The 24,956-nt window shown below is 35.3% G+C and overlaps 2 protein-coding genes across 6 annotated transcripts in view; one reads left to right on the forward strand and one right to left on the reverse strand.

Annotated features, from left to right (window-relative positions):
* Positions 1-6,972, forward strand: part of Paqr3 (progestin and adipoQ receptor family member 3) — a 33,436-nt gene extending 26,464 nt beyond the window's left edge. For 2 of the 5 annotated variants that reach the window (XM_070012359.1, XM_070012358.1), the window contains 2 exons: positions 1,410-1,529; positions 6,886-6,972. The gene's annotated coding sequence lies outside the window, so the exon portion shown is untranslated. Of the gene's footprint in view, positions 1-1,409; positions 1,655-2,480; positions 2,627-6,885 lie in introns of those variants that run through there. The other 3 variants (XM_070012355.1, XM_070012357.1, XM_070012356.1) reach the window with 3 other exon arrangements.
* Bmp2k (BMP2 inducible kinase) overlaps positions 6,390-24,956 on the reverse strand; it is a 90,710-nt gene continuing 72,143 nt past the window's right edge. The window contains exons 15-16 of the mRNA XM_070012353.1: positions 22,388-22,498; positions 6,390-8,348 (exon numbers count right to left, since the gene is read on the reverse strand). Coding sequence (XP_069868454.1) covers positions 6,916-8,348; positions 22,388-22,498 — 1,544 coding nt within the window. The 3' untranslated portion in view covers positions 6,390-6,915. The remainder of the gene's footprint in view (positions 8,349-22,387; positions 22,499-24,956) is intronic.

Here is a 24,956-nt window from a genome sequence, read left to right on the forward strand (position 1 = left end):
CTTGTTTATACATACTTCACTGCCCGATTATACAGTGTAACTCCTTTGTTCTTTGCTCTTCCCATATGCATAAAATTAAATCCTTTATTGAATTTATAAAAATATACCTTGTTTATTATAAAGTACCATCAGAACTTCTTAGTGAGTTGGCAAGTTCTTTTAAATACTGCTGTTTTAAGACAGTGAAAGTTAAGTGAGTATCATAAAAAACTTACTTTGAAGTTTATCCTAAAATGTTTCCTGTACATCCAGCATTTGGAAAGTTATAATGTACCTCAGTTTATGCTTCTGTACAACCTTGTTTCTTTCTAGTGTAGTGTTTCTGGATTATAAATTCCCAATGCTAGCACTGCACAAGGGGAATTTTCTCAGAGTAGGCTCAGTGCAGACACACTACAACATAACCATTATGGTGGAATGCTACTTTGAAAATGGCTATTATACCTCATTAAGGCCACCAATTTGTGAGCTAAGTATTAGATTTTGATGTAACAACAGTAGGATAAAATGCTTGTAAATACGTACTGAGTCATTTCGGCCATGTGAAATACACTGATTATTAATCAAAAAGTGAGAAGAAAGTTATTCTAGGTGTAGGACCATTTTTATTGTAAGATCTCAAAGATTAAAAGCACTGATTCTTAAGTTTTACTTTGTTTTATTAATTCTTGGGGATTTTTGGTCATAGTGTAGGAGTTATGTAATATTAACCTGAGTTAATACATAAAAAAGAGCATATTGTATTTTTAAACAATAATTTGAAATTTGAAATACATACTGTTGTGACTGTAGGGAAAATTATGCCATGTAAACATTTCAATGCTTTATGAAAATGTTAAATGTAAGAAAAGCGATTTTTATCTTTTTATCTTTAGTCTGATGTATTTATTATAAGGAATGAATATGGACTGTCGCGATGGATACTTACGTATTTCAGCATTTATTGACCAATCTACTGTGTGCATAGCACTACTGGTAAAATTTAAGACATTGTTAACATTAAAGAATATTTAAAAATTGCCTACATATCTGAGCCTTGTAATAATGTATTTTTTAGCTTATTAAAATGATTAAACATATATTATTGGAGCTACAGTATTAAAAAGACTGGTTTTAATTTTACTTATGTGGAAACTAAAGTTTTTACCCATAGACTTTGCAAGGATTTTTCAGTTATCTATAGCTGTTTTAAATTATATAGAGTTTTATTTCTCACTTAAGAAAGTCATCTTTATATATAAAGCCATTTTCAAATAGCAAGAGTTTTGTCGTTTTTTTTTATTATATTGAGTACAATTCAGTAAGCTGCATGGCAAAATGTATTAATGTAAATAAACTGGGTTTACTAAATATATTAAGTGCTGCTTGTCATTTTTATAATACATAAAGGCTTTAACATCATATTCTAGAGTCAGGAATGAAGAATCAGGGATTATCTCTCACCTCTTATGGCATCCCACATGGACAAAGTATCCAATGTGAAGATTGTGATTGACTGGCATAGAGCTGTACAACTCTCCATTTGGCAGGTACCTACTAGAGATACACTTTACACTCTAGTAAATGTACAAGAGCAAAGCCTGAATTTCTGGATTCCTGCTGGTTGCTTAAATGAGTAGATTCACACCAACCCAAACAATCCTTCCTGGTAAAATGTGAGGGCTTTTTTTTTTTTTTTTTTTTTAAATCAGCTCAGCTGTTGGAGGGAAGAGCGGAGGTACCTTCTCTTATCACAATAATAGTGTTCATATTGAAATATCTAGGTGCTCTTGAATACCATACCTTTGATACTTTGATACTCTGATACCTTAACAAAATCCCAAAGGGAGAAATAGTATTCAGCACTTCTATGAAACTGAACCTGCTCAGGCTTAAATGCACAGCTACCAAGGGCCTCGGCCTGCTCTCCAAATATCCCAGCAAAACATTAGTTAGCGTGGGTATAATTTCAGTTGTGCCAACCATGTCAACTATCTTCTTTAACATTCAAAAAAAGACTACAAAAGTTTTTTTTTTTTTTAATTTTTTTCTTTTGGGTCCGGTCGTGGGGCCTGAACTCTGGGCCTGGGCACTGTCCCTCAGCTCTTCAGCTCAAGGCTAGCACTCTACCACTTGAGCCACAGTGCCACTTCCAGCTTTTTTCTTTTTGCTTATGTGGTGCTGAGGAATCGAACCCAGGGCCTCAGGCATGCAAGGCAAGCGCTCTACCACTGAGCCACCTTCCCAGCCCCAAGACTACAAAAGTTTTGAAAAATACATTTAAATATTAACTATGTTACACATCTGCTTGAACTAAGCTTCCTTAAGAAGGAAGGCCAAGACAAGTAGCTCAATTTGTACCATGTATTATTTTCTAAAGGTTAGCTATAACTGAATTCCAACAGTTGCTACATTGCAAATTGTTCTAATAGGCTGTAATAATTTATGGTATTTTGCTGTGTTGTACTATATAATATCCTTATTTTTCTGTATAACTTTAGGCAAATGTTACTACTTTAAAATGTTCATTTGTAGTAAGATGAATCATGTCCATGACAGAAACTGTCACAAGCCACCAACCTATAGCCTCCAGTTTGTGGAATGTAAACTACTACAACCCTGACAGCAAGCTTATTCCATCAGCCAGGTATATAGGTTTCTCTTTAACGTACAGTCTCTTTTCTGACAACAGTCATAAGACTACTATTTCATTTGACTGAAGATTTTTTAAGTTAAGAATGTTAATAGTCTTTTAAGAATTCAAAAAATACCTTATAAATGATGTGAAAGCTATGTCAAATTATTCAAAACAAAGTATCAGTAATGATAGTGACTAAAATATTGGTCCTGTATTAAGTGGTATTCTTTCAAAAAAAAATTAGGTCAAAATATGTTTTCTTAAATCCTGCACCACGAATCTTAAAACAGGAGTCTAACTTTAATTTTTTTATGCCACTAGCTGGTAAAAAATAGAAAGAAGGAAGGAAATGAAAGAACTGAATAGATTATATCCACAACATTTAATAAGATAATGAAAAACTCCACAGTCACTGATTATAAAGAATAGACAATCCTTTTGGGATTTATTGCATTTAAAGAAAGCAGATTACTAAAACAGTAGGTATGATAAATACAGTAAGAAAATAAACTTCAAACAAGCTGAATCAGGAACAGAATTCAATAATAATCAATGTAAAGGCAATAAAGTAATAAAATTAGTGCTTAGATATATAGGGGGGAAAGCAACTGATTCAGACCAGTTTCCCAGCAATATTTGAAGACTGAAGTTACTTTAGCACATATACTTCATAACAATTAGGAATATAACAAAGATGTAAATCTGGTTTATTTAAAGGGTAAAGTTATTTGCTTAGTGGTACATAAAAGGCTTCAGAAAATTCAAGTTTAACACAAAATGGAAGTGTAATCAAAAAAAGTGCACTTAAAGCTGTTTTCCAGCAATTAAAAAAGTAGCTTCTATACTGCTATTAGATGACTTTTCAATCACAAAAAAATAGCAGAAACAATTCTTTCAAAATCAGCACTATAAATTTTAAAATAAAAATAACCAAAAATAACAATCCTTTACATTTTCATCAACTTTCTTTTAGTGGTTTTTATAAACCCTCTCCAGGAGTGAATGTTATTTTAGATATGATTGTGATTGCAAGTCCATTAAAAAAATTCACATTAACTCCACAGTAGAGAGATGTGATGTGCATGCATGTGTCTATTATAGAGTTGTGTCTTAATATATAAAACACCACTGAGTATAAAAGTTTTCAAATAAACTATCATTTATGTTAATTCTCACAGTAGATATATCATCTCATTCTCACAGTAATTGGACCTAACATAATAAGTAGAGTTACTAAAAAAGAAAAAGTTCACTGCACATTCTACACATATTAAAACAAATGTACCCAAACTCTTCAGAATACTAGTGATTTTAACATACTTGTACCTTCTAACAGTGCTTATGTGAAGTACCAAAACCTAAAAGAAACCCAGCCAGGCAGCTGAGTGGTCAGAAAACTGCTCTGCATAAGGATCAGAAGCATAGAAGAGTGGGCCCCACCTTAGTATTTTCCACCAGCAAGAACAAGTCTATAAACAATAGGATCAAAAGGTGCATATACCTGCGGATCAGATGTCATAACTATGCCCAAATACACACATACCCAGGGTTGGCAAAGGTTACACTTCTGAATAAATACTAGTCAGTTACAACTTTTCTTCCTTGACCTATTATATATACACCAAGCAATTTTTGTGTCCTAGCATATACATTCTTTGATGCTATGAAAGCTGATCTTTTAAATACTAACATTTTACTAAAGTAATGAAAGTTGAGCAAATGGTCCACTTTTTAAAAAAAAAGATAATTCAAAATGAATACTATTAAAGCTGTTAGAAAACAACTTTGGCCTCAAGAGTTTTACTAGGTTCATTGTTACTTCCTTAGTGATGTTCAAGTATAGCAGGTTTAGAGTTATGACTACATCCCACCCTTAGAAGTACAGAGCACACCCAAATAATGATAGAAATTAATTTTTTCACATTTCTTCTTAAACCAGAATTGGACCATTCCATAACAGAACCACGGAGTGCTCTGTGTGGGATATACTTTCTTCACTTGCCATGGGAATTTAATTCTCATAAGGAAATTAAAAGGCAACAGTTGTAGGGAGTGGCCTACATCTGACTGTGCTAGTGTGGAGGTGATGAATAAAAATGAAAAGTAAAATCTCTACACCTTGACAAGATGCCTATAACTTTTACCACAAGGAATTTTCCCAATTTTTGTCCCATTGGATCTCCAGTTAACTCCTAAAACTTTGGGCTACCATCTTGAGAGGAAATGGTATGCTATCATAAAAAAAAAAAATGTTTTAAGCTGAGAATACTTTGTTTATCCAATATTTTGTCTGAAGTATTTAAAATTATTCAGTGTGTTGAAGAGCAAGTAAAATAATGTATTTCATATTTAGATTCCAAGAAGTTCACAATTTAGATTCCAAGAAGTTCACATTAATTCATCTATCTAAAAGATGAAATCATGAAGCTTAGCAAGAACTATAATTCTGATGTGTACTTCTTAACCAACAGATTCCCATTTTTTTAAGTTCTATTTGATAGAATCCTATTGTAGGTCATCAGTTTACTATGTGTAATCAACTCTTCACTTAAACCTATTTTAAAAGAAAAACTACTTAGGCATTTGCATTAGCAGTATTAATCAACCTGAGAATAAATAAAAAGGTGCAAACTTATTTCCCTTTGGCATAAGGACAGTTATTGGTGTAGTCCACTCTAAAGCACAGCTGTAAGTAGTGATAATGCTTGATCTGCCTCTGATACATTGTGATTCACACAGTTTAGCTATCCTGTACTATCTGACATAGCATACAGAAAAAAAATAAAAAACATGAGTATGTAGTCAGTTACATATATTTTGCAAAAACCCAACTAGGGCACTATAATTAAGAGATACTATTACTCATAAAATATACTTTAATTGGGTGTAAAGAATTAAAAATGTAGCAATCAGGAGAATGCCAGACTATAGTTTCCACTCCTGTTTGTAAATAGCTTTAACAGTTCAAGAAACTTCAAATATTAGTCTACAGGGAAAAACTATAACTTAGAGCAGGAAGCACAAGATACTGTAGTCACATTAATTCATTACACACAATTTCTATAAAACCTCAAGTTTATACTTAGGATTTGTGATACTTTAAAAAAGGCAATTTGGTAGCTGGATTTTTTTCCCTAAAGACACAGTCAGCTAGCAGATGCTAGTCCCTCATGCAACCCTTGAATCCATTGGCAGATGTGGTATTAGTGCAGAGGTACATGAGCAGGATGTGTGATTCCTGCCTATAAGGCTTTATGGGTGTCACTGTTGTGTGTACTATTAAAACTACTCCACCCTCTAAACCAAAGTAAAATGACTGTTGCTCAAAATGGAGAATATATGGCGAAGGTAGAAATTAATAAAGTACATTATTAAATGCAAAATGACGCTACATTGTAAACATTTTAAAAATTCAAGGTTTCAGCTACATTTTTTCCTGAAATAAAAGTTTTATATAATATAATCCTTGTCCTAACTCCCAATTTTTTCAGTACTTTGCTTCATTAAGGACATGATAATAAAACAATATAAAATGTTTCTAAAGTATTGAATTCTGAATTCTTTTCTTTCCTATCATTATTTTTCAAATGCCAGGTATTTTTCTAGATGTCCATTAGCTATTCCAGGTTTTGGAGATGTCAATGACAAAAATTGTATGTATTTATGTCATTTTGTATGTATTTATGTCATTTATGTATACACTGTAGAGGTCTAAACTGAGCTAATATATACATTATTTCACATATTATTAGATATTCCATATTAATGGCACTTGTTTTTTTTTTAATGCAATAGTTTTAGGCACAATAGTTCTGGCTCTGCTTTGTAGAGAAAGGTACTAAAATCTATGCGCTTTCCAGATACCTTGCTAATTTTTTGAGAGAAGTAGATTTTTTTTAATTGTATGGGAATTAGAAGAAACCTTAAATGCAACCTATATATGTACAAATCAGCCTAATATCAAAACTAGTGCTATCCATCTCTCCTGTCCCTTCTCCTGACTACACTAGACAGGTGCCATGGGCTTCCACTGAAGTATTACACCGTGGCATGGTGTCAGAAACAGAAACCCATAGTTTTCAGGTTAGCGCTCCTCTCCTTATATGTGGCATCAAAAGTTACTACCCTGTAGAGATACTTCCTTTTTCTATTTGGTTTATTTAAAAATCACCTATCCTGATTAACCTGTAAGAATGAATGATACAAAGAGCTATACAAATAAATTTTCTTTTAAATTCACAAAACTATCTCATACTCTTTTGAAACAGGAGTTAATGCAGAGCATCCATCAGAAGTATCTACTGTTTAGAAGGAAATGGAGCAGCACCAAATGGGTCTAATTCGACTGTTGGGGCCTGTTGGGACTGATGTGGCGTGATGCTTTGCACCACAAGTTCTGTAAAGGGCACGGCACCAAAGTCATCCATTTTCAACGCTTCGGCACTGTGGAATGACCCATGTAGTGAATTCTGTCTTGGCCGCCCAGGCAGGACAGTATTGTGATCAGCACGAATGTCGCTCAGGCCCTGGTGTGACTGGTGCCAAGACAGGTCTGGAGGATGGAAAGGCTTGGCACCAAAGGGATCCAACAGACTCTCCTCAGGTTGTAGGACATTCCCCCTGTCTTTGCCCTCAGTCAGTGCGACGCTAATGTTCTCCTTGGAGTCTGAGATGGTTAAAAACTCATTGCTGCTCTGAGAGTCTCGGCGGCCCACTTTTTTGTGCCTGCGAGCCCTCTCTGGAGTGCGGTAGGTAGGCTTCAAAGTCTTCTTAGAGCTAGTTGGTGTGCCATGATGCCGCTTCCCGTTACTTTTGGACATATCCTGCTTGGTGCGCCTCTGGCGAGAGGACAGTTTCTGTAAGCTGCGCTGCTTGGCTTTGTGCTGCTGACTCCCAGTTATTTCCTCAAAGGGCACGAGTCCAAAAAGGTCCTCCCTGCTTTCACTTTTACTTGCTGACATGGAAAAGGGTTGAAAGGGAGTGGAGCCAAATATATCTACACTTTGGGAGCGACTAAGGAGAGGACGTGCCTCAGGCCCCACCAAGGAGCAGTCCTGTACACTCATCTTCTTGCTGAAAGGCGCCTTTGTGAACACATCGAATTCCTCTTGCTCTAGTCCCACAGTAGGAAACAACTGGTGAGAGAGATTCCTTTCACGTTCTTGCTGGGGCTGCTGAGTACGTACTGCAAAGAAAGGGACTGCGCCAAAAACATCGAACTCCTGTGTCCGAGGCTCTACCCCAACATTGGAGGGTAGATGGATTGGGGTGCAGAGCCCTGTATTAGGATCTTGGGGTGGTCTGCTGCCAGGCTTTTCTCTGTACTCAGTGCTCATGTCACTATACTTTGCTTTAGCCTGCTCATACTCCTCAGAATCAGAGCTGTGTTTCTCCTCTTCCTCCTCATCTTCAGAATCCATGAGGAGAGGCCTATGACCCAGATTTTCTGGTTCAGTATCATCATCATTAAAATCTCCTTGTTCTCCTGGACCCTCTTCATCCTCTTGCTCTTCCTCCTCGCTGCTCTTTGGAGAAGGTGGATCTGATTCGAAATCACTTTCCGAGTCATCATTCCCCTTTTGCCCTTGGCCTCGTACAGATGAGTGCTCTGAAGTTTTCTTTCCAGTCCTCTGCTCTTTAGATACTGGACCTGCTTTTCCATTTTTGACAGGGCTTGCAGTGCTGTTTGCTTCGTTCATGGATGAAAGTTCAACTTTCTTTTCAGGAGAACCTGTAGGTTCAAAGAAAAATTATTTCAGCATTCCTATACGTTGCAAAATCCAGTTGTACTAAACAAGCATGACATTACAAGCCCTCACACCACTTCCTGCAGAGGAAAAGGAATGTCAATTCTTTGTCATTGTCCTCAATTGAAGGATTAGAGAAATTCAGGCACATACTTTCTCTGCATTTTACATACTCCCAACTTTCAACTCATATTAGTTATCAATAGGTATGCTGAGTTACATGTAATGCTAATTTTAATTAGCATTTTGGTATTTGTAAGACAGTACCTTCTGAGTTAGCATGAATATGTAATTCAAGGCAGGAAACAGACTGTATCAAGGGTGCATACATCCTCCTTAAGTAGCATCTATCCTAGTTTACAATGACAGTATGTCTTTAAAGAAAAATATAAATGATCAGTAAGCAAATGATGCTAGTAAGCTAAAGACAGTAATCACACCAAATACAGTGCTCTGCAATTTAACTGTGTGATATGTAGTACATGTAGTATATTTAAATATTGGGATACTAAATTGATCTTTCCAGAAGCAGGAGTGCATTTGTATTGATCCATGTCTTCTCTTGCTTTTGACTAATTCTGTAGGGTTGGAGGTACAACCTGTAGCTGTAAAAAATAATTATCTCATGGTGAAGGGATCATTATTTTCCCATTACTAGTAAAGGCTCTGTAAAGTAGCACTGCCATATTGCTACAACTCCATAGATCCTTTTTCCCCACTAACATGATAAAAGTATGTGCATTCCAGTGTTTATCCTTGGCTGTTTTTTCTTCTGCATTCTTTCACCAGTATCTTAACTACTCATATTTGCTGCCAAGTACAGCAAAATTAGTGGTTGAGTTGTGTGCAGTGGCTCAAGCCTGTAATCTCAGCTACTTGGGAGGCAGAGATCAAGGTACTATGGTTCAAGGCCAACAACCCAAGCAAAAAGTAAGTTCCCAAAACTCCATCAAGACCAAGAGCTGGACACAATACAATGGTGTATACTTGTTATCTTAGGAATACAGGACACATGCACACGCACACACACACACCTGGTGAGTTGTTCAATGTTGGAGTACTTTCCTAGCGAGTGCAGGGCCCTGCCACTATTCTCCTCCCCCACTAAACTGACTGGCTGAAATCTTTTAACCCAGATCTTGTTCTAATATTTACCATGAATACTTACCTCTTAAGAATATGTAAATTCAAAAGTTTTAAGTTCTCTTAAGATATGCTCCTCATCATTTCCTTCTAAATCAGTGAACACAATCTCTACCTTCAAAGGTCCTTAGACAAGTAGAAATCTTATGATCATCTCCTTCCACATCTCCACATCTATTTATTCCTTCATTTTCTCTCACCGACAGATTCAGTCTCCAAACCGCCTCTCTACCACTTTTATAACCCTTCCCTTTATATTGATACCAGAAAAGTTCTTCAGAAATCTTAATTACATTCGCTGTTTAAATTCTAAATAGTAAATCATAATTCTAACTTCATAAACACAAAATCATAATTACTAAAGTCGCAATAATAGGGTTCCTGTTTAAAATCTTGCAATAGCTGCTCTGTGAAGTCCCAGCCCTCAATGCTGTCCCAGCACAGAATGTTGTTCTCTATCTGGCTTCTGTTCTGCCCCATCTTTAGACATTATACCATGATGCCCCCAACAGTATTCTTTATAACTGACACATCCCAACTATGCCTACAAGAACTAAGAAACTATACCTATCCAGGCTCTTAAAACTTGCTATCAGAGATTCAGGAACGTAACAGACTCAGCTGAAACTGTGCTGTCTCATCATGTCTCTCAACCCATCCTAAACACAATACCCATTTTTGTCCTTGATGCTCCTTGATGAAACTTAGTACTTCTCTGCTACATTGTGACTTCTTGTTTAATTCTCATCATTATTGCTGTATTTCATTCATCTTGTTTGTCATGTCCTAGCATTTTTCAAAATATTTATTAAAATGAAACAACGACTACTCACCTCTATTTGAAAACATAATGGAAGTTACAATAAGTACAGAACAATATAGTAAGAAATAAAATTAATATGTGGACATATTTTCAGCTCCAAAGTAATCAAAATTCTATTCAACAAGAAAGCATTGTATAAGACAGTTTAATAGATGCAATACATGGGTGATATACTAGTAAGTAGACATGGTCTACACTCAGAGTGTAAGTGAAATAACAGGGTAGAGAGAATGAGAACAAACCCACAGGGAGAACTCAGAGTAGGTCTCCTAAGATGATGAGAGAAAGCCAGCCATGCAAAGGAAGCTGGAAACTGGTGCAGATGGAAGGAGTGACAAAAGGCCAGTATAGTTGCTGCCTGCCAACAAGGGCACACTGTACAAGGTGAGGTAGGGAAGACTAAACAGGCTAGACTACAAAGAGCATGAAAGGAGATGTTGATACTCTATATACGGCCAAAAGCCATCATAAGGTCTAAAATGGTCATTATGGTCAGATTATATTCCAAAAAAAGTGAAAAGACTAAAGAGGAGTGCGCAATAATGTCTGTGTGGAAGGAAAATTGTTGAAAAGAAGATAATTCAAGTTAAAACATTATTTGGCCTCAAAGATAGTGGTGGCAGGGTTGATGAAATTGGGAAGAATGAGAGGCTGAAGAGGAAAATTGAGTGATAGTACCAACAGAAAGAGAGATAATTTATGAAGTAAAGATTAACAGTGTAGCTTTGGACACTTAAGCTTGATGTGTATGAGGGACAGCAGATAAATAGAAAGCAGTTAGATATCTGTGGCTTTAGCACAATGCTTTCTAAGGCTGAAGAAAATAATTTGGGGAGTGATCACCAGGGAGACAAAATGTAGCAACAGCCACAAAACAAAAGGACATTGCCCTGAAGAGAGTATAAAAGAAAAAGAAGTCCAAAAGAGCCCTCAGACATAAAAAAAGTCACAAGTCAACCCAAGAACATGAAATTACAAAGCAAATAGCCCAGAAGCATCAAACTAAGGTGTTGCTACTTCTTGGAAGCCAAGAGGAGATAATCTCCAGAGGAGGAGGTAAAATACAACTGAGCTGGGTGGCGCAGAGATCCAGTACTAGTACTCAGGATTTGATCATTTTTTGCTGTTTGTTGGCAAACGTTGACCCAAGTAGTGATGCCAGAGTAGAATTTAAATACATAATCTGCTAGCTCTAACAGATTAGAGCTCTAACAGATTAGAAATAAACCAAATACCAATCTTACATGTAACCAATCAGCATGCTTTGCTATAAAAAAAAAATGGTGTTTAGATTAGGTTCCAGGAAATTTTCAGTCATCTGTCACTGTATACCATTTCCTCTAAGGAATATTTTAGATTACCTTCCTTAAGAAACGCTCCCCCAGGAAGCCACATGTGCAGGCCCACACACCTGCTCATGTACATCTCCAATAACATCACAGGGTCTCCTAGTTCATTTTGCACTATTCCTATAACAAGAACCAAATCAACCTCTTCTGTGGTTTCAGACAACCAAGTCTAAGAAGTGATGCACCCCACCTTCTGCCACTATCTCTTCTCCCCTGGAACACACTCATCAGAAGCCAAACACTAAAGAAGAATATTTAATTTTATAAAACCTAGGAATTCCCAACACCTGTAAACTTTGGTAAACAACTGTGCAACAGCATTCTAGGAAAATGCTGCCCCCTAATTTCTCTATGAAATTCTATTTCTTGGGAACTTAAATTTATTCTGGGGGGGATGTTAATATTTTCCCATCTTGGAGAGTATTCTTCAATTCATTTTCTTATTATGTGCTTTCCAGAAGATACCTGTCACTCTAGATATTCTGACTGCCCTACCCAATATTACAGTAACAGAGATACACATTTCTTTGTGTGAAAGTGCCATTAAGGTCTACTTTGTAATTTAATTTATTTAACATGGATATAAATCTGTCTTAATTACCAGTTTAATGGATATTTCCAAGTACCAACATAGCCCACAATTCATTATAACAGGAACATGATAAAAAAAATATTCTGTATACAACTTTTAGCTCTCACTGGAATCTCTATATTGATCATAGATATTCAGCAAATGTAAATTCTATGAAAAGCTGTACTATTTAGGGAATCATGTCAAGAAAAAAAACTATGTGTTTAGTACAGACTAATTAATACTTTAAAACTATAAGTGATTAAATCCTAGGATGCAAAGGACTATCTGTATTATAAGGCTTTTAAGTCCTATTCCATAGCAAAAATAAGTATTACAAGCTCCAAAGTTGGTTATTAATGTACAATGTACAATACTTTCAAATGCAACCTCTGGCTAAAAGTGCCATGAACATTTATAATTCATCTCTTTGCTAAACATAATTATAATTTAAAAAATAATCAGATATCCACATTATTTTCTTCTGAGGACAAAAATGTTTCTTTGCAGTTGTTAAATTAAAAAATACACATTTGACTTATTGTGATATTTAATTAGGATTATCTTACTGCTAAAGTTAATTTCCCCAAAGTATAGCCTAAATGTATTGCATTATTAACAAATCTTAAATCCTAATTAATCTCCATATTTACTGAGATTTGTACTATTAACATAAAACCAGCTGTTTTCAGAGGGCTAGAAAAGGAGCTCACCTCCCCAAATGAATGCAAGAACATAAACTCATTAAATGAGTAAAAGAACATGAATTCATCCATTCTGTACTTTTGAGTTTTCATAAAAAGCAATTTGAGAGTGGCCAAATTTCAATGGCATCATAGTTTGAATACTCCAAAGGAAGGCTCCAACTTAAAAACCAAATCTGCCAGGCACCAGTGGCTTATACCTGTCAGGCTGATATCTGAGGATTGTGGTTTGAAACCAGCTCCAGCAGTAAAGTCTGTGGGATTCTTTATCTCTAATTAACCACCAGAAAACCAGAAGTGGTGCTGTGGCACAAAATGGTAGAGTGCTAGCCTTGAGAGAGAAGGCTTAGGGACAGCACCTATATATCCCACATCCAACAACAGTAACAAAAACAAAAAAGCCAAATCTATACAGTCAATACCTAAAATCTCATTTAGTTAGATTTTTATATATTTGTTACAGTATTATGTTAAATACTTCATCAAAAATAGTTAGATCTTACTTAATGCTACACCATTTTACAGAAGTTCTGTGATGTCCTGTTTGTATGTGTGCCTCTCCTGGTGCTTGAAATCAAGGCCTGAGTGCTGTCCCAGAGCTTTTTTGCTGTATCACCTGATCCACAGCTCCACTTTTGGCTGGTTTCAGGTGGTTAATTTGAGATGACAGTCTCACAGACGTGGCTTCAAACCTCAGCCTCCTGAATAGGTAGGATTATATGTATCTCAGAGCCACCAGTGGCCCCCGTACCCCAAAGTAGGTATTCTTAATTTGAATAGTCTTCATAACTATACCAAAAAGCTTTAAAACATTTAAAAAATGTTTTAAAAAATTCATTTGACCATCCTTCTATGCAGGTTTCTGTTGAATGGACAGTTACCCTAAAGCTATAAAACAAGGTGGTACAATCTTAATCATGTAAGAAGCCTTCAGGGCCCAGGAAATTTTGATGTTCTTTTCTTTGCTATCAGATCCAACATAAATGGCTTAAAATGCTATTGTAGTTGCATGCCTTCTCTTGTTCTCATAGTTTAGGCAAAAGTGAGGGGCTGAGTCTTCAAAGCTCACTTTGAATTGTTAGCATACTGCCTGTGATCATTTCCCAATAATTTACCACGTTAGGCCCAAAGATAAGAGGACTGGGAAACACCTGTATCATATTATTTATCAAAACCTGTATTATTTCTCTGAAAGCAGGGCAAGTAACAAGAATAAGAAACGATTCATACTAGCTGTCAACAGTATTTCCCAGGCAGAATAAAAATGCAATAAAACTGACATTTCTTTTAAATGATTCGTATTATTCTTATTTAAAACAAAATACTTTTGTTTTGCTACTATTTAAAAGTACAAAACTTAGAATCAGAGATGGATTATAAACTATGTGACCTTAACCAAATCATTGACACCCTCCCAATAAAGGTATTCAGTAGAATTATTATTGCTAACATCTGTAAATAGAAAACTTCTTGGCCTTGAAGAATTATATACTAGAATCAAAAGGAATAAATTCAACACCTCATCATGGCTTATAAGACATGTTGGCATTTGGGCCTAAATCTCATTACAGCTGCCAAATAAAAAAATTAAGTATAATAAAAGAAATTTAAAACTTTGATTCAAAAATCTAATTACTATGACCTACATGAACCAAAACACATAAAATACAATTTTAGAATTTCATAAAAGCATTATAAGAGAAGCTTTGGGCTTTATTAAAAGTAGGGTGTCTGTGCTGAATTCACAAAGCCATACAACTTTTGTTGGTATACAAACTATCCAAATAAAAAATGCCCTGGGAGGCAGAAGAGAATGTGGGCTTCTAGAAAGGGAATGATAAAATGGATACTCAGGGTTTTTTTGTTGTTGTTGTTTTGTTTTATATTTGGAAACAGGGTCACACTTCATTGTATAATTCGATCTCAAACTTTCAATTTTTCTCCCTCAGTCTCCTGAGTATTCTTAGATATTGGAATTTTATACTTACATACCTCTCAGCTGAATATAATGCTTTTAATTAACTTTTAACTTTAAATATTTGTTCAAAGAGGTTTCAATTTAGCATGTAATTTATGAGTATAATGCACCTTGATCATTCTCTCCTATCCCATCTCCACCCATTCCTTCAAGGTAACCAGTTCCACTTTGCCATAGGTACATTGACTATTACTGTGTTTGGAGGCTGGGTATTTATTGTGCTTGGTAATCCAAATACAAGATTGCACATCTAATAGTTAGCCTTCTAAGTTATAAGGAAAATAAATGACATAAATTTGACTGCAAAAAAAAAAACCTTAGGTTACAGATAAGAGAAAGGGGGGAAATGAAAGCATACTACGATTGTAACTAATTAAAACTTATACGTACATAAACTTAATATATTAAAATATAATATATTAAAAATACTCAAAGAAACAATAAACGGGCTAAAGACTTAAAAAGAGACTTCACTGAAGAGGAAATAACAATGGCCAATAAACACATGAAGAAATATTCAACATCACTGGCCATAAAAGAAATGCAAATCAAAACAACATTGAGATTCCACCTTATCCCAGTTAGAATGGCCATTATCAAGAAAACAATAACAGATGCTGGCAAAGATGTGGCCAAAAGGGAACGCTACAACACCATTGGTGAGAATATAAACTTGTTCAAGCACTCTGGAAAGCAGTATGGAGGTTCCTCAAAAGGCTAAACAGAGATCCCCTATGAACCAGCAATCCCACTCATGGGCATTTGGCCAAATGACCACAAATAAGGCCCCACTATAAGCTACCAGCACAACTATGTTCACTTCAGCATTATTTACCATAGCTAAGATATGGAATCAACCCAGATGTTCCTCAGTATAAGAATGGATTGAGAAAATGTGGCACACACACACACACACACACACACACACACACACACACACACACACACACACACACACACACACACACACACACACACACACACACACACACACACACACACACACACACACACACACGAATTCTATGCTTCCATCAGGAAGAATGGCATTGCCCCACTCAATGGAAAGATTTGGAAAAAATCATATTAAATGAAGTAAGCCAGATCCAAAGAAACACAGGCTCCATGGTTTCCCTCATTTGTAATAATTAGTATATGTCTAGGATAGTCCTAGCAGAGGATCACAATAGCTCAATAGCTATGTACATATGACCATATAAAATGATGCTAATCAAAATGAACTCCAAGATATGGAAACAAGAGAGTTTTTGTCATTTGTGGTTGGTTTCTTTAGTGTACTGTTTGCAGTTATTTCTTTCTTTTTTTTTCCTTTGGCTTATCTCATTTTTTATTTTGATACCTTTTGTATATAAGTTTATCTGATTTGGGGAAAGGAAGGGAAATCACAGAAATGGTGAGACAAAGGACAAAGGGTGAACCAATGCAACAGGGATACTCACAAGACACTATGTTGGAAATGAACTTTATAACTTGGTGGAGGGGAGTGAGGGGAGCGGAAGCAGGAGAAAAAGAGGAAGGAGGTCACAATGTTTGACAAGAATTGTCCTCATTTCCTTACTTATGTAACTGTAACCTCTCTATATATCACCTTTACAACAAAAAAATATTAAAACTCAAAAATAATTGAAACCAGCAGTAATTTATTTTTTGTAAGGCCTCATGACCAAAGTGGATCCAGAAACTCAAGGTCTGACATTCCTAGTCACCCCTTCTTGCATTTCCTATCATATTTTGCACAGTTCTAACGGAAGCAAGTTAAAAGACTTCTTATGCCTACAGAACAACAAAAGTATCAAAATCCAAGCTTCAGTTTGAGTGCTTGCTTCTCTGTGAAGCAAAGACTGACATTATTAATTCGTTGAAATTATTCTTAAAGTGAAAGAAAAAAGAAAACTTATGACTTAAAATGTGGGAAACTGAAGTATTCTCAGAGAAATGAAAACTTCAAAGAAATTTATAACATAAAAATCAAAGGAAATATAAAGAGAAAAATGAACACAAAATGGGAAATATTTTTAATTAAAGGTTCATAGGAAGCCAGGCGCCAGTGGGCTCACACCTGTAATCCTAGCTACTCAGGAGGCTGAGATCTGAGGATCGTGGTTCAAAGCCAGCCCAGGCAGGAAAAGTCTGTGAGACTCTCATCTCCAATAAACCACTAGAAAACCGGAAGTGGCCCTGTAGCTCAAGCAGTACAGCGCTCGCCTTGAGCTGAAGAGCTGAGGGACAGCGCCCAAGCCCAGAGTTCAAGCCCCACGACCGACCAAAAAAAAAAAAGGTTCATGGTTATTTAAAAAAATTAAAATTATTCAAAGATATAAGAAATGTATTATCAGACTGAAAAAAGACTTAAAGTAAGTCAATATCCTGAATATTTCGTTAATAAAAGTGCTTAAAATGCCCACATGCTGAAAAACAAAGAGGAAAAACATCCCAGGTTCAGAGGAAACACTGTGACCAGAATTCTATCAGTTCTTTCAATAGCAATGTTCAAAGATAATAACAATGCAATGCCTCTACAATTTACAGAAAAAAATACCTAACCTAGAATTATTTTCTCAAATGAATTATATGTGTCATTGTGGGGCAAAAATATACTTTTAAGTAGCACAATTTAAAATACCATGAATTTACCAGAATTTATCATACCATGTTGTTAGACCATGTTGATCTAACAAACCATGAAGGAAGGACAGATGAAGAAGGACAGTACAAGAATTTCTGAAATACTAAAGGGTAAATAAGATACTACAATTAGAGGCATATGCCAGACCTAAAAAACAGTTAATTCAAATTACAGTTTCATTAAAATAATGGCTACTCTAATCTGGAAGGAAATTTACACTTCCAAATATAGATGAATCAATAAAGGAACATAAAAAAACTAAGAAAACAAAAATTTTGTAATTACAAATATAGTACTCTACTACTCCAGGAATTATAGAAGGAAAGAAATGTGAACATCATATACAAAACCTGAGGAGTTAGAAATAGTTATGAATTTGAAAATGTTGCCAAGTGTCAGTGGCTCACACTTGTAATCCTAGCTTCTCAGGAGGCTGAGATCTGAGGATCATAAGCTGAACCAAGCTCAGTCAGGAAAGTCCATGATACTCTTACCTACAATTAACTACCAAAAAAGGCCAGAAATGGAGATATGGTTCAAGTCGTAACATACTAGTCTTGACCACAAAGACTCAGAGACAGCACCCAAACCTTGAATTCAAGCCCAAGGACTGGTACACATGTGCATGCGTGCATACACACACGTGTGCACATGCACACACATGTACACTGGCTACAAAGGTAACCAAACAGTGTGTGTACATTGTGCTGAAGGACAGGAAAGACAGCCTTGCATTTAGTGACCAGGATATGCTCTGAGAAATACATCAGCATGTAAACATCAGAGGGTACATTAATAAAAATTAAGACAGCATCAGCAGGAAATACAAGCTTTTTTGTAAGCGCTAGGAATCAAGTCCAGCGCTTTATACACATGCTCTACAACTAAGCTCCATGTCTAGCACTAATAAAATATAATCTCTAGGACTGTGGTGTATATGTAGTCCCTCATCAAACAAAATTCTATTATATGTTATATTATTATATATGTATGGTTGATTGCATGTATGATATAGGAAAACAGTCCAATTAACCCATATTCTCATTTCTGATACTAGGAAGTCTGCACATGTCTAAAACTGGGTGAGATGAGCTTTTAAAAAAAAGAGTAAGAATTACATATTAAAATGCCAGAAAAGAAAAATAACCCTTACAAGTTTTGGGGTTTGTTTTGTTTTGTTTTGTTTGTTGGTCGTGGGGCCTGAACTCTGGGCCTGAGCACTGTCCCTCAGCTCTTCAGCTCAAGGCTATCACTCTACCACTTGAGCCACAGCATCACTTCTGGTTTTCTAGTGGTTTATTAGAGATAAGAGTTTCATGGGTTTTCCTGCCCAGGTTGGCTTTGAATCATAAGTAGCTAGGATTAAAGGCGTGAGCCACCAGCGCCTGGCTCTCTACAAGTTTTTAAGGAAAGGAAACTAATAAGTCATGGAGATTTTTTAAATTTCATTATTAACCTTGCTAAATTTCACTTTTAGAATTATTTCAGTAAAATTTTAACTTAAAATTATTTTATAAAATGATAACTGAAGACAAAATTAAAATAAAATGTTAAGGTTAAGCTTTAAAGTTCTTAGCTGGGCACCAATAGCTCACACCTGTAATCCTAGCTACTCAGGAGGCTGAGATCTCAGGATCGCAATTAGAAGCCAGCCTGGGCAAGAAAGTACATGAGACTCATACCTCTAATTCACTACCAAAAAGCCAGAAGTGGAGCTGTAGCTCAAGTGGTAAAGCACTAGCCTTGAGAGAAAAAGCTAAGAGACAACACCCCCAGCCAGGGGTTAAAGCCCCAGAACTGGGGTGTGTACACTTACGTGTACACACACACACACACACACACACACACACACACACACATGAAGAGTTAACTTAGTATAATTTCTAAATAAAATCAGTATAAAAAACACTAGATTCCAGACAGTGGTTCTTAAATGCCCCATTAGCATTACACTTAAAATTTGCTAAATTCTTATAGCATGTTGATATATAATTAAATTTATTTTATTCAAGCATTTCTACATGGTTTAACTGAAATGAAATTGTTTAGTAACTTCAAAATCCCAACTTCAACTAAGATGGTTTATCCTATATACTTATTCTGTATGATATTTACACACATTCTTAGGAGTTTTTCTTAAACATTTTTTCTGTCCCAGTCATAGAAATCTCCAGGAAATAGTCTAATAGTGCTAGGTGGAATATATTTTCTTTTACTTTACTTTTGTTTTTTAAAGAAAAACCTTCCTGTTTCCATTTCTTGAGAATTCATTTCAATAAGTATTATTTTATATGATCAGAAGTATGTAGGCATTGTACCTTTTGTTCCTAAGAATATCTTCCTTTAGTCTCACTATGTGTGAATGCCTAAAGTCCTGTATAATTTATCATATCCCAGTATATTTTAGATTTAACATCCATATATGAGAGAAAGCACGTGTTATCTGTGTTTCTGAACTTGGCTTACTTCACATAACGTAATTTATGGTGGAGTATATTTTCACTGGGTAAAATGTGTTTTCCTCAACTTTACCCTAAAGCTTATGAATACCCCTAATGCCCTATTTTTACCTAAAATTTTATAACAAAATACTTCTAAGCTTTATAATATATAGGCCAATACAATTTTACAATTTTATTTCATTACATTTTGGCTATGATAGGATCAATTTAACAATATTAATCACTTTTTCTTCCCTCTCTAAGATATATTTCTCCTATGACCATTCATTCCTTCTTTTATTTTAGTCTGTGTACTTACTTTTTAATAATCAGACCATTTTATCTGTTTGACTATAAAGCAGTGTGCATGTTCACACTATAAAAAGTTGGCAGAGAGTGCATTTATATTAAATAGTATTTGTTAGGATCACTGCATAAGAAGTATATAGAGGGGGGAGGGGTAAAAAAAAGAAGTATATAGAGTATTTTGGATAATTATGTTTTCATATATTCAATGACTATTAAGTCACTGGGTTTGACTACTGGGCTGGATGATCAAACACAAGCAAATCATATTTCCAACTTTCAAAAATCTTTAAATCGGGCTGGGAAGGTGGCTCAGTGGTAGAGCGCTTGCCTTGCATGCATGAGGCCCTGGGTTCGATTCCTCAGCACCACATAAGCAAAAAGAAAAAAAGCCGGAAGTGGCGCTGTGCCTCAAGTGGTAGAGCGCTAGCCTTGAGCTGAAGAGCTGAGGGACAGCGCCCAGGCCCAGAGTTCAGGCCCCACAACCAGACCCACCCCCCAAAAAAGTATTTAAATCTACCAGACAACTATATAAACAAAGTTAAACAAAATAATAGCAGCAATCAAGCTCAAATTTGCAAGCATATTGCTAATTAATTACAAAATCCCGAAGTAAACCTAAAAATAAAAGTGTCCAGATAAAATATCATTTGAGTTCACTCCAGTTCCTGACTCTACTGTTGCATTTTTCCAGGGAACTGTCATAAGTCACTGAATAACAGAGGAGTAGCTGCATAGACACATGCAAACCTGAAAAACTAATGCAACTCCTTTCATAGTACACAATAGAGGTAGTCCTGAAATTGCTCTCTGCAAACCTTCATCATTGAGTTATATTCTTGCAAAGTGTAAAAGATACTTTAAGGTATTATAATTAAAGAAAAAGAACACCCTTTTGACAGGATATTAGGAATGAAATGGACAACATTTATACAGATTAAATAAATACACTGTTACTCATCATTCCCAGTTAAGAATGTCATGTATGCATGAAAAAGACAACATGAAGGCAGAAAACAGAATACCAAGAATAAAGACTATTTTCAGCAACATCAATGATTAACCCATGGACTGTTACAACAATTAGAATCAATTTTGATTAATGTACTAACTGCTCCAGATAACCAAGTCTAACTGGTAAAAAAAAAATAAAACTGGCAGAATCCAAATCCAATTTCCATCTGAAATTCTAAACACACACTTCATATTTTGGCTGTACATTCTAAGTTTTTCTTTTATTGTTACTTGTGCATGTGTTTTTTAAATAACAGTGAGTACTATGGAACTTGCTTAAAAGAAATAAATAGAAGTGAACCAAAGAAAACCAAAAACCAAAATCTTGACAATTCAAACTAAAAACAAATCTCAAAATTTGCTTCTAACAAAGCATTTTCTAATATATTTCACAATATAAAGATTAAGACTTGTTTGTCCTATGATCATACAGACACATACATTCAATTTATGCCAAAGAATCTTTCAAGTGTTAATGGGACAATTACTTTGGAATTATTACTTAAATATATACACATATATACATTTATTTATTGATGATATTAGGGTTTGAATTCAGGCCTTCAGGCTTGCTAGGAAAGTGTTCTACTATCTGAGCCAATTAAAAAACTATTTTTAAATAGTAGGTAATATCAATATTTAAATTCTGAGTTAAAATCCAAAGGCTACTAAGAAGAGTAGGAAAACAACTATAAGAGAACTTAAGATTTTTAAGCAAAAGCTAAGGATTAAAGTATTTTTAAAGGTACATTAAATACATAAAGGAATAAAATTATTTATATGCATGCAGTTTTAAGGTATCCCATAATAAAAGTAAAAAGTAAGAGTAATTATTTCTATCATGTAAATCAGCATTTTTCTATTTTGACAAAGGTACAATTAACCCAAAAGGTGGAACACTTGGAACACCAGGTTGGCTACAGGTTAAAGTAATTTTCTACTGCACTTTCTGGAACACCTGATTCTTACTCCTGCTTTCCAATAATAAGGTTTTGTTGTGTAATTCTTGAACTTTTTAATGGTAGGGATGTTACATTTGTAACTTGCCTGAGTGAGCAATGAAAGGAACAGAACCAAAAGGATCTTCTGGAGGATGGTTAAGTGGAGCAGAAAGTGGGTCTACATTCTTATCTGAGGATGCTCTCTCCTTGAGCCTGTCTGCAAAAATAAGATGGAACAAAAAAATAAAATAAAATAAAAATGATACTTAAAGCAAAAGTAATATGCAGTAACAAATCAAAGTGAAAATGAAAATAACATTCTTTTAGAGCACTACTGAGATTCCAAATTTAAGTATTAAGGCATAGTCCTGAAATCAGTGCTAGGTTTACTAAATAGTTAACAAAATTCAAAGGTTAAGCTAGTTCATAAAATATTAGCTGTTTACAACTTGAAACACATTGGACTGAATGAATTTTAAACCCTGCTTACTAAGCAAAGTCAAATTTGGCAGACTTTTTCCAAAAATGCACTGGAAAAAATATTTCAATGGTCATTCATCCATTAAATAGGTATCTATTGTTCATTTCCAATAGCAATAAATAATATTCATTATACTTCATTATTCATTTCTCAGCAATTTCATGTTATATCAAAGAAAAAAACTATATATGCTCATGGGGGAGAGGAAGCAATAGTATAGTAAGAAATGTAAACAAAACAGGTGGTTGGGAACCACAACTCAAGTGGTAGAGCACTTGTCTAGCACCTGTAATACCCAGGAACAATCCCCAGCTCTACACACACATATGCAAATATACACAGTATATTAAAAATAACCTATAGAAAAAATGGGGTAATGGGTACCAGCAAAGATAGTGATTCTTAGAATTACTAGGTGCAAAAAATATGTGAAGTAGGCTATGTATGGATATCTAGAGAAGAACCCAGAGGAGGAGAAGGAACAGAGTCAAAAGACTAGGTGGGGTAAACCTAGGGTATTTAATGAAGAGGTGACATATCTTAACTCCCAGTAATGACCATAGTTCCCAGTTCTGAAACTAGCCACATGGTAAGTAAACCAACTGAAAACTGCCTACTGTTTTTATAGGATCTCATTAACCTTTCATTCTTAGCAACCAAAATTATACTACTTGAGATTAATTCTTCAAGATTCTAGTCATTCCCATGATTAGACCTTGGTCCACAGCCATTCAAAGGAATTCAATTTATATTTGGCTATTTTCATGAATTCTTTAGGTAAATAATTTTGTATTTTGTAAAGTTCTACAGGGCTTCAGGGTGAAGAGGAGGAATCCAAATAAAACTGAATTCCTAAGAATGACTTGTAACTTCAGAACAAATAAGAGGCCCAAGGTAAAGTAGCATCCCCTAAAACAATTCTTGTCAAATTTACTGTGCATTCTAATCAGTATGGAATTAAAATATGGATTCTGGTTCCATGTATGTGAAGTGCATCTTGAGATTCTGCACTTCAACATGCTAATTGTGTGAGTCCAACACTCTAGAGAAGGGAAGGTCCTGGAATAACTAATAACCTTAAGGTGCTTAATTATTCATATGACAAGTTTTTAAAAAGCATGTTTAAATAGATACAATTATTTATTTTTAAGACAAACTCTACATGCACCAACATCATGGAATTTTGGTTATGCACATTTTACTTAATCAACAGTTGGGTGCCAGTGGCTCACACCTTTAATCCTAGGTACTCCGGAGGCTGAGTTCAAAGGACAAAGTTTGAAGCCAGCCTTAACTGGAAAGTCTTAACTCCAATGAACCTCCAAAAAGCCAAAAGTAGAGCTGTCTTCAAGTTGTAGAGCACTAGCCTTAAGCAAAAAAACTAAAGGGCAATACACCCAGGCCCTGAGTTCAATCCCCAATACTGGCATGCGCGCGGGCACACACACAGAAAATTTTCTTAACTTTTGTTGAAATGCTAATATTGAATTGTAGGCTCTGATTTTTGAGTTATCAAAAACAATCTGCCAATTGATTTTGGAACAAATACGTTTCTAATGTTAAGTTCCACTTTTCAAACCCAAAACTGAAAATAAAATGAAAAACTTATTTTAAATATTATTGTTTTTGTCGGTTTGGGGGGCTGAACTCTAGGCCTAGGCACTGTCCCCTCAGCTCTTCAGCTCAAGACTAGTGCCCTACCACTTGAGCCACAGCACCACTTCCAGCTTTTTTCTGCTTATGTGGTGCTGAGGAATCAAACTCAGGACCTCAGGTATGAGGAGCAAGCACTCTACCACTGAGCCAACTTCCCAATCCCTTAAGTATTGTTCTTAAGTATCTTAAAAGATAGCAACTGTGTAACTTAATTCAGGAAATCAGCAAAAAAAAATTCACTGCACCATGGGAGACTCAGAGTGAAACCACACACAACAATACAGAACATACTTCATGGTCAAAGAAGTTAGTCTCATATCATCTTTCTTTAAAAAAAAAAAAGTCATTGAAATTACATGTCAGTAATTATTTTGTCAGGCTCTGAATAAAATTACAAAGTAATTACAAGCCAGAAACTAATTTGCCTTGTTCTGAGTCTTCCTATGCTAGCCTTCTACATCCTTAGATTCAGAGTGATAACCCCACACAACAATATAGAAGAACCCTCATTTTCCAAAATCATGACTTAGAATATTGG

Source organism: Dipodomys merriami, unplaced genomic scaffold, assembly GCF_024711535.1.
Source record: "Dipodomys merriami isolate MVZ:Mamm:240054 unplaced genomic scaffold, mDipMer1.0.p SCAF_9, whole genome shotgun sequence".
Classification (NCBI taxonomy): domain Eukaryota; kingdom Metazoa; phylum Chordata; class Mammalia; order Rodentia; family Heteromyidae; genus Dipodomys; species Dipodomys merriami.